Here is a 13,808-nt window from a genome sequence, read left to right as displayed (position 1 = left end):
TGCGAGCTAGCTAACTTAGTTAGGTTGACGTTAGCTGCACAGCCACCATGGTGAGTAGTTGCTAATGCTTTTATCTGCGGTCTATGTCCGGCTACCTGTTAGCATGCTACACATTAAGCACTGCTTTGCTAAATTCGTGGACCAATAAAGTTATACACCGTAATGTGTGTGTTTGTGTGTGTGTTTGTTAGCTCATGTGAACAGGGCCTGTCTTATATGAAAATCCTCTTCGAGTTAGCAGATCAGCTAGTTGTGCTTGCTATAATAATCTCCATGAGGGCCATAATACTGTTTTCTCCACTTTTACTTGTGTTATACTGTCATTGTAAACTTTATTTGTTGTGGGAAAGCCTAATTTCATTTCAATGTATTTAATATGACTAGCATCAGGACATTTAACCAATAGTCTGACGTTACAGTGTAATTCAGAATTGTTCATAAAAAAATTTTTCATGAAAACACAGATGTATATAAAAGGAAAACCAGCGGTGATTGTGTATGGAGGTTGTGAAGTTTTATTTGTGACGATGACAGTAATAAAAAATTGTCAAGTTGTCAGGTCTTTCTCTAAGACCAAGTCAGTTGTTCTTGAGCTGCAGCTTCTAAATGCTGAATTACAGATTATTTCATCAGGTTTAGTCTATAAAGGATGCAGCAATGAATACAATGTATTTTGTTCCTTCTGCTGTTTTTTTTGTATTAATATACACATTCTGCTTTTTGGCCTCTGTGTGTGTATTATGTATAGTTTATTGCATTGTTAGTATTGAAAATAGACTGTTACAACTTTTACATGTTGCTCTGTTACGCTCGTAACATTTTTAATTGCTTTTCTCTCCACATAGGCTGAATTTGGGTTCAACGAACACCATCAGCATGAGGTCATCAATTACATGCGATTTGCACGGTCAAAGAGGGTGCTGAGGCTCAAGACTATTGATTCGTGCTTCGAGGAACTCAAAGACAGCAGGTAATTGTTCTTTTTGGTGTCATTGTGGAAATAAATGTAAATCATAACAACATACAATCATACAATCACAATATGATACGCTAATTACACTAATATTAAGGATAACTATTTTATCTTCAGTTTCTACCAAATAAAGATAAGTTCACCTAAACTTTACACACTGGACCTTTACAATACATACTTTCAACAAGGGATGGGTATGAGTATTTGCTTATTTGATTATTCACTTGGTTATAAGATGTTGATTAGTTACTGTGACAATTCCCTGTATATTCAAAGAGGCAAAACAAATGTTTTATCAACAATTGCATTAATAAAAAGCAAGTCTTTCTACTCCAATCACTACCTCAATTGTGCTGCAGCTATTATCACAAGGTGGCAGCAGCAGCAAACATTTAGTCAGTGTACTGCAGAAGTGATGATTTGTACAAGGTTTCTTGAATGCATCTTGAAGCTGCTCCTCTAAACTTATTTTCAAATATTCGATGAATAATACCACAGAATATCTCTGTAGTATTTTAGCTAGAAATGCTCTCAACAGCCAAGTACTATATTCACGCGCACATGTGTTTTTGTGTAAAGGCTCGTGGATGAAACTTTCACGGTGGACGAGGTGAGGGAGATGCTGGACGGGCTGCAGGCTGTGGTGCGTGGGGAGGTGGAGATGGAGCTCATCAACACAGCCCACACCAATGTGCTGCTGCTCAGGCAGCTTTTCTCCCAGGCTGAGAAGTTTTACCTTCGACTGCAGAGCGATATCTCTGAACTGGAGAACAGGTGAGCAAAAAAACTCCCCTACACATATATATATATATATATATATATGTATACATATGTAATAACCTTTCAGTATAATGTAGGTCTAATAATCTGAGAGAGAAGGATGGTTGAGACTTTGACCGAGCAAAGCAACTTGGTCTGGGTTCGGCCTCTTAAGGACTGGGTTCGGCCTCTTAACTCACAGCGCACCGTCATATTGGGGACGAAAGGTCCTCTACTTTGAATAAGGGCTTGTTTTGTCCACAAATCAAAGTTATTCAATTATTCAGCAACAAATAATGATTTATTTGCGTTAAGGAGGAAAGAAAATATTCACATTTAAAAAGCTGAAAAATCAGAGCGCTTGTCTTAATTTCACTGCTTTTGTTGGTCAGCTCAACCAAATTTACATCATATCACATCTTTTATTAATAATCCCTAATGGTGTTAAAACTGCACCAGTAAGACGTTGTCTTCTTCTGCGGATTAAAGTCTATATCATATATGAAAATCATTATTTGAACATGTTTAATCCTTAATCCCAGCGAAATCATGATACGTTTTGGTGATGATTTTTCCATTTGATTATCATATAAAGTTAACATATTCTATCTATCAATTATCAGCAGCTCATGTTTTTATGAGTTTTGAAGTGGCACAAATGAACATATGTGATGACATTATATCTAACCAGAACTTATGTGAGAGCAGTATGGGCATGTGCATGTGACACCAGTACCTTAGAAGTCCTTGCAGCATCTTCACTAGATTCTTGATCCATTTTCGGTAAAGCAGCACTCAATGTTTTTTTTTTTTTGCAAATACAGCCAGGCCTCAGAGAACAGGTCCTATTTAATTTAAGATAACAACAATTAACAGTTTAAAGGAGACGTGTATGTAAAAAAAATTAAGTTGTACTGAGTTAATGTGTATATTGACTTTGATGTTCATATTTGGAAGTCAAATGGAACATGTCCTCCTCTTCCTCTTTGTGCCTGTGAGATTGACCCACACTGAAGAACTGCGCACAAAAACAGGATTGTGTTTTTGTGCGCAGTCACAAAAACACAATCCTGTTTGTGTTTTTGTGACGGGGGGGGGGCAGCATGCTGGAAGTTACTATTATTATTATTATTATTAGAAGAAGAAGAGGACAAATTATAATCTGTAATGTCAAATAAAAAGGACAAAACATTTACAAACAGCTGCAGTTGACTACTTAAAAGTAAAGAACCATTTTGTGAACCCTGTGGAACGCCACAGTACATGTGACATTCAGGTGAACTTTTGACCTCTGGAACCTCTAGTCATTTTTGTTTGTAATTTACATGTGGGTGGATGAAGAGGCCTCAAAGATTTTTTGTGTTTGTGTTTTTGCAGGGCTCAGCCCTACGTGACTGATACATACGGTGTCTAAATCGAGGAATACGCCCCGTGTCACACTCTACGTGCGCTCAACTGCTTCCTATAAACCACATTTAAGCTATTTCAAAAGCTGATCTGTTCACCACAGGGCTATGTCTTTAAGCATACGTGTTAAACTGTCATCAAAAACAAGGGTGTTTTATTCTCGCTGCCAAACATTCACAACCTCCAAATACTGGGAAGATGAAAGTGTAAAGTGATGGACAGTCAGTCACTTAAATATGTTCATTGATGCTTATAGAATATTTACTTTAAGAACTGTTACTAAGCGAGTTAACATCTGCTGACATTTATCTGGACTTTTTATGCAAAAGTAGTTGAATAAGAGGCTTTAAAAATGCTGGTTATTTCTAAATTTGCATGATTGAATTTGTGATATTTCAAAGATAGTGTGATTGTCTTGTGCTTTTAAACATTTTTGGTTATTCTTTAGATTACAGTAACACAGTATAATAGTACAGTAAGTATCATCACATTACATTGAAAATAGCATACTACTGTAATATATTCTCCCTCTCACCACACTATTGCAATTCTTATTGCGGTAAAGTACATTACAAAAAGACAATATTACATCTATATTACAAAATGATTACCATACTGTTACTGTACTGTAATGTAAAGTATTACCCATTGTTGTTCCTGCCACAAAGATAAAACACAGAACGTGAATCAACCCAGAATTCCACAATCTTTGCTTTCTTTTTCTGATTTTTTTCTTCCCTTCCCTTTTCTTTGCTCGTCTCTTTCCACACAGAGAGCTGTTAGAACAAGTGGCTGAATTTGAGAAGACTGACTTCAAATCCGCGGATAAGGTGAGTACTGAGTGCAGCTCGGTCATGTGTCGACCTTACAACATCACCAGCGCCGGAGTCGCCCATTAATCATGTGTTCAAAGCGCATTTCCACCCACATGAAGCTCAGTAACTCGATAGCAGCACGATAGCAGCACGCCTGTACAGTCAACGTCGTTTTATATATCAGGCCAGCTGCCCTTGATATGAAGACATGCAGTTCAGAAGTGATACTCCTCTGTGACCGACATGTGTGGTTTTACACGCGTTATTAAAGGGTGTGATATTTGATATTTTCTCACAAGGGAAAAACAAACCGACTTTGAAATACAGCACTCTGTTCACACCTTTCTTTAAAAGCAGACACTCAACATCTTTAGATGTAGCGGAAGAACTTTTTTTAATTGTCGCGTAGAGGCGGTCGGCGTAGGAAAAAGTCAAACAATCACGCACAGCGGTGATTGAATAAGCGCAGACGGCAGGAACATGCCCGTCCCACATAATTCACAAAATATATGCAGGAAAAATATACATACATATGTATGTACAAATGCATGCACATAATTAGAATCAACTTATATACCTCAAAAATGGCCACAAATCATTAAAAACACTGATTTTTTTTTATAAGCCATGCATTATGTAATAGATCTAAAGCAACTGGCTATAAAATCCTCCAAATATGTTACAAAGACACAGGAATAATATTCATATAACAAACTGTACTCACCAACAACAACAGTACAGCCAAAATATTTGCATTAAAAAAAATATTTTGCAGACTGCAAATCATGATTATGTTTTGAAATCATGTTTTGGCATGTGGCGCCACCTACCGCCGTCTACCAATCACTGCAGTCAGTAGAGTCTCAGCTGCCGAGCAACCACGGGTTGCCAGTTACGTCAGAAAATGAAACGTAAAAGACCTCTGTATTTGGAATTTGAATGTAGTAACCGTTTTTGGCCACATTCTTACATATGGCACCTTTAACATTATTTGCATTAAAATATGGGATTTAAAAATAAAACAGATTTTTATCATCATCATCATTACCAGTTTTATTAGTGATGTCTGTGGCTCTATTCTGTAGTAAAACTATTGCATTAAGCATTGTTTTAAATAACTCAAGGACATGTTTACAGTGTTTATTTTGTCTACCAGATTAACCAGGAAATAAGCAAACCCAAGTTAGCGCCGCTGAATGAAGGTGGGGTTTCTGAACTTCTCAACAAGGTAAAGCAACTTTTCACATGCGGATTCATTTCGTGACATCGTATTGTCATCGTGATGAGATTCACGCGCTCATGCAGAATCTATGCTCATCATTTCCTCAGGAGATAGCGAGACTACAGGAGGAGAACAACAAACTGAAAGCAAGGCTGCGTTCTATAGAATCACAGGTATACAAATCAGTCACATACCACGCACCATATTCAGGTCAACTTATTTACATTATTAACTTCCTGCTCTGATTGTTTTTTCCCCCACTCAGGCAATGAGTGCACTAGATGAGAAAACCAGAGCAGAGAGAGCTTTGAAGGATCTGCAGAAGGTGCAAGGTGAACAGCAGGTACGTACAGTATCAGTAACATCATCAGCATTCTGTGTTGAGGTTTCATTTCCATTTTACTACTTTCACTCCATAATAATTATTTAACATCTCAACACTGTCTGTCATTGTGCTTCTTTGTGCCGACTTGGATCTGAAATGGTACGTATGTAGCTGATTAGAGTGCTTTCTAATGAGTAGAAATAGAAGGTGTCCATTCTGTAGTTTCATTACATTCACTTCAACATAGATAAATTCCTTTTTTTAATCTATAAGATTTTGTATTTAAGCTGTGCTTATGTCTGTACCTGAAGCAAAAAGTAAGTAATGACTGGAGAAAAAAATCCCACAGTCATCATAGTAATAACTATGAATAAATTGACCAAAAAACTGTAGCCGAGAACGCATTTAAAATCCCACATAACACAAACTCATACATGATTTCCACTTTATTTTACCATGACCATGTCTATTATCACCACATTTGTTTTCAAGCTCAATTTCTTGAGTGTAAACCCAGGTTTCTTTTCGTGGTGATCTCTAAAGTAGTTTCCCCAAACCTTTTTAACCCGTTTAACATATAAATTGCAATATACACAGTATAACTTTCACACATGCTGTCAATACTACATTTGCAGTATTTTTTTAGAGCCATTTCGGCAACACCTAATATAATTATTTTTTATTTGAAAATTACACATTTTGAATAGAAATTGTTTCATAAATCTTATAAAAAAGGCTGGAAATTCCACTTGAACTAATCATGTTTCTATCCGGAGAGAACCCACCGTACACCAGGGGAGAACATGCAAACTCACTGAAAGGCCTTCAGCTGATCCAGTATTTGAACCGGTAACCTTCTTGCTGTGAGGCAACACTGCAGGCCACTGTACCGCCTTGTGAACCCAAATATTTTTTAACAGATCAAGAAATCTCTACTGTGACCCATTTAGAGGCTCCCAACCCCCTTCTCTGGGAATGACTGGTTTAAACAGCTGTGTTTTTTATTTTTATTGTGCATACGACAGTAAACAGAGTACTATATGTCCATGTGTCTCGTATTAATCCACTGTGTTGTTTGTTTTTGCTTCTAGCTTGCTGCTCAATCCCAGGAGATCAACAGTCTGGAGGACACAGTGGCAGCTCTGAAAGGCGACTACCAGCGGTCGCTCAGTGCCAACGCCGCGTCCCAGAAGGACCTGCAGGAGAACCTGGTGTCTGCCAAACACGAGCTGCTTCGAGTGCAGGAGCAGCTGTCCTTGGCAGAGAAGGTACACGACTGCGGTCTCTATTCAGCAGTGACACTAACAATCACCTCAAGTGAAATGCCCCAAAGAAAACATGTTTTCTGTCTGTGATGCTGAAGTGAAAACAGTTGGTTTGAGTGCATCATGTCTCTTATTACAGATGATGTCACACAAACTTATTTTTTTAGTGCTCGAAGGGTTTGGTTTGTTGTTTATGTTGCCAGGCCAAGTCTGATCAGACCACACCCACGCAGTAATGATGATGATGTCAGTTCCTGAGAATGAAAGTCAACATGAGCATATTGAAGAATTTCTTTGCCAGGACTGACATTTGGAGTTCATTTTGATATTTTTCCCTTTATTTATTTAGGTGTGTCTCCAATAGACTGATTAATAGACAAAGAAAAAAGTTTATAGGCTGAAGCTTATTTACACTTACTGCTCTGACTAAACATGGTCAGGGTGACGACAAAATGAATTATATAAGTATATTTCCAGGACTAGTTTTCACATATTTCCATTAACTTTAATTTTTTTTTTAAAGTTTGCTTAGTGTATTCAGAACAAGACTTTGACAGAACAAACACTTTCATGACATTATGTTCATGTTTATTTTATGTGCATGTTGTTTAGGAGTTGGATAAGAAGTTCCAGCAGACTGCAGCGTACCGCAACATGAAGGAAATCCTGACCAAGAAAAACGAGCAAATCAAAGAAATCAGAAAACGATTGCAGAGGTGAGGAGGTTCTGTTAAGTGTTTGTGTTGTCATGGGCCATTGCAAGTGCTTGAATTCTGTGCAAGACACAAGTTTAGTTTATATTTTGTCACGACCCATACCGTTTCATGTGCCTTGCATTGCTTGATGTGTGTAGACTAGGCCTACATGGAACAAACATCAAGTCGTAAAAATACTAGCGGTGTTGTCTCTCTCTCTGCCGTTGACGTGAGATTCCGTGCAGAACAATGTTAGCCAAGAGAGAGCAAATGACGTGATGCATGGGAAATGCAAATTCAAATGTCTCTGTCTCACAAAAGAAAATTACAAAGACTGGTCCACATGCAGAGCATGCTGCAAATCAATAAAAGTGGACGCCATGGGAGAAGCGGCTCTGACAAGTTTCCCTCCCATCTTAAGCTGTGTCAGCACATCCGGTCATGGAAAGTCCCTGAAAAGTCATTGAATTTGATGTCAAAGATTAAAAAGGCACCTCCAACAAAACACCTTTTGGCAAGCACAAGGAAATAGAAGAACAAAGCTCTACCAAAGAATTGCCAAAGAAATGTCAAGGTTTTGCTGTTCTGCATATACAATGACAATAAAGCCTATCGTATCCTATCTTACTACATGTACGACTGATTTACTGGGTTCATTCTGGTCCTGATTTACATGAACTGAACAGAGTCATTGTTCTTGTAATCTGCAACATCTGTGCTTTACCAGCTCAAACATGTCAAAATGGCTGCTGTGTAGTGTCCGTAACTCACAGAACTGACTCCGTTCTTCTTCCTTCGCGTTTTCCAGCATTTCACATCCATAATGTTGCATTGCTGCCTCCCTTAACCTTTAACCTTTCCCTTACTTTAACCTCCTGACATTCATCCCACTGTGCCTTTCAGATACGAGCCCAGCGAATGAGTCTTGTCCAGAACATCCGTTTGAGCAAGTGTTGCGGCTGTAGAGGAGGACCAACATTTCTGACTGTGGTTTGGACGATAAAAACACTTAAGACACCGAAAAAAAGCAGTTCCATGAGGAAATGTGCTTCATGTGACATCTTTTTTTTTAGGCGATCCAGTGTTCAAGAGCGAGAAGGTTGAGAGTAAACCCATATGAACACACAAATGATTTAGTAACAATAGATTTTTTTGTAGACAATTCAAAACAGACGACATTGACAGCATTTTGAGATTTGGGAAACACACATTGTCATTTTCTGAACCCCAAAAACGAATCAGTTAATCAAGACAATTGCAGAGAGATTAACCGATAATGAAAATGAACATGATATCGTCTTCTTCTGTTTTCTGTGTCTCCATTTGAAGCTGCTCTATGCAAATGCTACCATGTCCCTGTTTGAAGAGGCCTTGTCCATTTTCGCACCGTCTACAGCTTTGCAGTCTGATCTATTATCAGGATGTTTTGATGTTTAACATTAAAAGACTGGGTTATTAGTTCTTGATATCATCTTGATTTTAGTCATTTGTCTTTGTATTGTCGTTCAAGCAAACCCTAAGGTAGTTTGTTTATTATTAGAGTAATGCTTCCTCAACGTTGAAGGACACGTTTTTTCCACTATCGTTTTTCCACTAATCGTTTAATTGCATTGTACACAAAGATATTTCCAATGATCTGACATTCTGTGAAAGTCTGATCATTGGAAATATTTCTTGTTTTCTCTCTCTCTCTCTGCTCTTGTGTATCAGATGACATCAATAGTGACCTAGAATAAATCCCCTACTTCCCTAAACGAAGGGAAGTATAAAGAATATTTTGTCTGGTAACTTCTGTGTACTTTTTTTTGTTATGCTGTGAGTGAAAAATAAAAATGATTATATATATACACATGATGTTCATGAAGTAATGCTCTTGTAGAGTGTGATACATCAGCCCTACAGTATATTACACTTAGATGTGCATTTGTATTGTGCAAAGTATGAGGAAATAAAAAGCTGTTACCAAACACATTTGTGGTTATTGTAAAAGGTTTTCTTTTAATATTTTTATTTTGTTATAGATTAAATCATAATCTTAAAGCACAATTTTACAAAATATGGTCAGTTGTATTCATAATCCTCAACATAATATTAAAGGTGAACTAATTTGATGCAAAATGTGCTACTTGTGAATTATTGAATGGATACTAATCTTTATTTTTCAGATTGTTCATTTAGGTTTCGTTCCTTACATGAATTAATTATCTGTACCCTTTGTCATAAATTTGAGAAATTGATCTCCGAAGTAAAACTGAAATACTGTTCCACTATAAATAATAATAGAGTCACCGTATCTCTTCCTGCATCTTTATCTAATTTCACTATACCACTGCATTAGTACATGAGTGTATGAGGAGAGGTTGTTGCTCAACTGCTGCGGAACAATACGAGCAACTATAAGCAACGTCGGCCTTTCTTTCTTCACCATATATCTTGTCATCACTGACCCCAGATCAAAGGGTAAAGAGCGTAGCGTGGGACGACAATTACGGTAAGTCATTAGAATCCAGTTTGAAAAGTCGTTCATTCTGACTCACACAACAATGATGAGTGAGTTCTGACACATAAACATAGGTTTGCAACATCTGGTATTTTTCATGGCACATTTCAAAACTTTGGTAGATGAAAAGTGAAGTCATTTTTTTTGCACTTTATATGTTTTTTTTGGTCTATTTACTTCTTGCATTTAGACAGGATTAGACTTTCAGTAATAATATTTGTCACCGGTCTCATTGTTTTTGTGCTATCAAAACAAATTTTAAGATAAGAAATAGACTATTGAATGGATTCTCTGCACTGATTATATGTGAGGAAAGTACAAAGTGTAAGAATGCATCATTCAGTTGCTCATATCAAAGGTGCAAAATGTATAGCACTTCGTCAAATTCTTTCATTATTGACCTCATACCAAGAATTATACCAAAACCAAATTGGTTTGCAATTGCCTAAATGTTTCCAATATTTTCTGGATGTGTTCCAATGAAATTATTGACAAATAATGACACTGTATGTGTGAATGTTCTCTCGTCATCTGTTTCTTAAAAAGTCTGTCCTAACCGTCGCGTGTGTGTGTGAAGTGAGACAAGTGGCAGAGAAAGAAAGTGGTCACTAACCAGTTAACCGTTGTTGTTTTCAGTGAAACTCTTCAAGCCACAGCTTGTCCTGACTTAAACTTGGTTTGGTGTGTTTTTTTTTTTTATCATCATCATCATCAGGTGCAGTTGTACACTTGAGCTTTTCTTCCTATTGGTGCAGAAGAAGAGGCGGAGGGAAAATACGACAATAACAAGAGCAAGCAGACCTCACGGCCGAGGCTTAAACACTTTGTGACCTATGTTTTCCATACGACCACCTGAAAGTTTGACCTTTTGAGCCACTTCAAATTTACCTGCTTATAGCTAATACCATCTTACATAATCATGACAAAATTCATCCCGATCTGTTAAGGTGTTGCCGAGATAAAACATCTGAACTTGTGAAATTGGACTGAATCATGTTATGAGTTTGTGGTCCTGCATACACGTACCAAATCTCGTTAAAATCCGATGACAGTGTTGCTGGCGATACGATTCTTTTACAATTCTTGGTTTTGGTTTTGTAAGAGACGGGGTATTTCCTAAAAACAGATAATTTGTGATGTCATCTGTGGATTAGATTGTTACCAAAACTTAATGTGAACAAACTTTGGGGGATCACCTACCCATCATAAAAATTTCAGATTGATATGTCAAAAAACTGGAGAGAGGAAGTTGCTGAGAGACGAACAAACTTACAGACAAACCCAAGCTGATGACAACATAACCTCCTTGGAGAAGTTGTTATTCTTCTGTCTCACTTCTCATCCACTTGTTTATCACTATACCAAAGTAATTTGTGTGCTTGCGTGTGCAAAATGTGAACGTGTGTGTGTGTGCGTGTGCATCTGTTTCCTTTTGACAGCAGCTGGAGGGTGACTGCTATGAGAAAAACGAATGACAGGCCGATTTCACAAAGGATGCAAATGCTGATGCTGAAGAGTCGTCAATTGTCGATGCACGAAATAAATCACAGCACGCAGCTACACAGGAAGTGGTGTCTCTCGACTCTCGGTTCCAAGCTTTCGTGTCTTACTGCGACAAGTGACAGTACTTTCCCACAGCGCAGGCCAAGCGTTAATACGCGTCTCTGTGCCAGTACTCCTTCACAGCAGCAACCTCCTGTTCCCTTTAACGAGGCATCGAAGGGGTTTTCTGACTTTCAATAGCAAGACAGTCGATTCTGTTGTTTTGGCTTTTCTTCAGAATCACAGATCAACCACTTGTGTTTGAGAAATCACGCACCTCATTGCTGGAAATGAGGTGATGACCGTTTACGCTGCGTGTAAAAAGAAACAATAGATGGAGGTTACATTTATCACAAATGGGCCCCAAAATGCTTCAGTGCACTTTGGTTTGAATATTTCCCTTAATTATGATCACAAAGCTTCATAAAGAAAGCAGAGACAGAATATCATCCATCCATCCATCCATCCATCTATCCATCCATCCCAAGGGCTGGACAGAAATTCAATAACAATATATAATGCAACATGATTTTCTTAAATCTTAAGGTTACATGGGTTCAATATGTGTCGGTACAACATTAATGTGTTGACCTAGGACACTTTGATGTATAATATAATAATCTCTTTCATGTTTTATCCCAGACATGTGAAACATTTACTATCCTGAACTATAGTGTTGGTCCATTATAAAACATTTTCAGGTTTCTTCAACTTTAAACTTGAGAGTTTATTATGATAATTACCAACACTGACGGGCTGTAAAATGTCCCTTGTGATACTTTTATTGGCCAATATCGTCCAATTCCATCTATACCGGTTGTCTTTTGAGAGTGGAGAGGGTAGTTACTTGGAGCCATATCTCATTCAAATCCGATGACAGTTTTGATGGAGATAGGATACTTTACGTTTTTTCTCATCGTAAGAGACAGGGTATTTCCTGAAAACAGATCATTTGTGAGGTCATCCGTGGTTAGATTCTTACCAATATTTAACGTGAACAGACTTGGGTGAGAGGAAGTCGTAGAGAGGAAGTTGCTTAGAGAAGGACAAACTCCAAGAATGTCATCGTCACTCCACAAGCCTGTGGGATTTCAGTTTGAGAAACAAATAGAAGTAAGACACTGCCAGGTCAGGTGAGTTACAGGTGAATGGCGCAACAGTTCGAACCCATCTATCTTTCACCTTCCTGTCCATTATCTTTCGGTGTTTTTCTCACTTTCGAAGGACGTCACTTACAAAAAAATGATGACAAACACTGATAACAAGCTCTACAGGTTAAATTGTACCCCAAAAAGTGAGGCTCGGGACAAGTACAGACTTAATTGGAGGTCATCAAATAATTGCTGAGTTATACTTTTTTTCCTTGAAGAAGATTCTGGCCCATAAATGATTTCCCTTTATCTCTATCTTGTAGTTTGGTGTAGTTTTGTGATCAAGGTTTTGAATCAACACATTCAATGATTCAAAAGTGATAAGAGTGCACTTGCTACAACTCAAAGGTTGAGTTCACTTTGCAATCCAAGCCTCTAAGTAAGCAGAAAAGGGTATTTCGGTCACTTCTGAGAATCACAGCTAATTGCTCATTCTTGTCTTATTTAGTCATTTTTGCATGCACTTGCAGAGTACGAGGCAACTTGCTGGTCTAATCAGTCTGATTGCAAGATTTCATCTCGTACTGACGAATATGACTAATCCATGGCTTCTCAAACTATTGCGGTCCTCACAAGCCCAGAGAACTGCCAGGTTGACAAAATAATGGAAGTTATTTTAAATATAACTTAGAACATGTGCATTTCCACAGGAAAAAAAATGCAGTTGGGAATGTATTTATAGTTATTAATTTTCATTCAATAGTGGAGCATGATTCGTAAGGTTTTGTTATGCAAGATTTGTTGAAATTATCTCCATTTTGCAAAAATGGAATACAAAAATGACAACACATTTTGAGTTGTAGTGACAACTGAATAGGTTGTCCAACATGCTTGTTAGGGGAAAGGTGAGGTGAGAGATGTTAAGCTGCAACATGCTACTCCACCAATCCATGTTGCTAAATCCTACACACTGTACCTTTAATTGTAATAAAGGCTTCTGTATTCATATCTGACTGGAACACCATCAATAGTCAAATTGTTGGTGACATAAAATGTGGTTTTATGTCAGGTTTCAGTCACCCCCATAGGTGGTTGAAATCCAGCATAATCTAGACAGCTGTCAGCAGAATGAAACACAAAGGGATTAGTGGCTCATTAAGAGAGGATGATGTCACTACAGGAGTGGAGTCAGCCACACAAGGGTTCTGAAAGAA

General features: G+C 37.8%; 1 protein-coding gene across 1 annotated transcript; it reads left to right on the top strand.

The window, feature by feature from the left end:
* Positions 1–851: 851 nt before the first annotated feature.
* Positions 852–8,481, top strand: lztfl1 (leucine zipper transcription factor-like 1). Its single transcript, XM_083901955.1, has 9 exons — positions 852–970; positions 1,553–1,747; positions 3,912–3,969; positions 5,111–5,182; positions 5,284–5,349; positions 5,442–5,519; positions 6,593–6,769; positions 7,379–7,482; positions 8,365–8,481. The coding sequence occupies exons 1-9, from the start codon at positions 894–896 to the stop codon at positions 8,381–8,383; spliced, it is 846 nt and encodes a 281-aa protein (XP_083758081.1). The 5' UTR covers positions 852–893; the 3' UTR covers positions 8,384–8,481.
* Positions 8,482–13,808: the final 5,327 nt, after the last annotated feature.

The sequence above is a fragment of the Microchirus variegatus genome (assembly GCF_963457635.1).
Source record: "Microchirus variegatus genome assembly, chromosome: 15".
Lineage (NCBI taxonomy): Eukaryota > Metazoa > Chordata > Actinopteri > Pleuronectiformes > Soleidae > Microchirus > Microchirus variegatus.
This window is presented reverse-complemented; position numbering and strand designations above follow the sequence as displayed.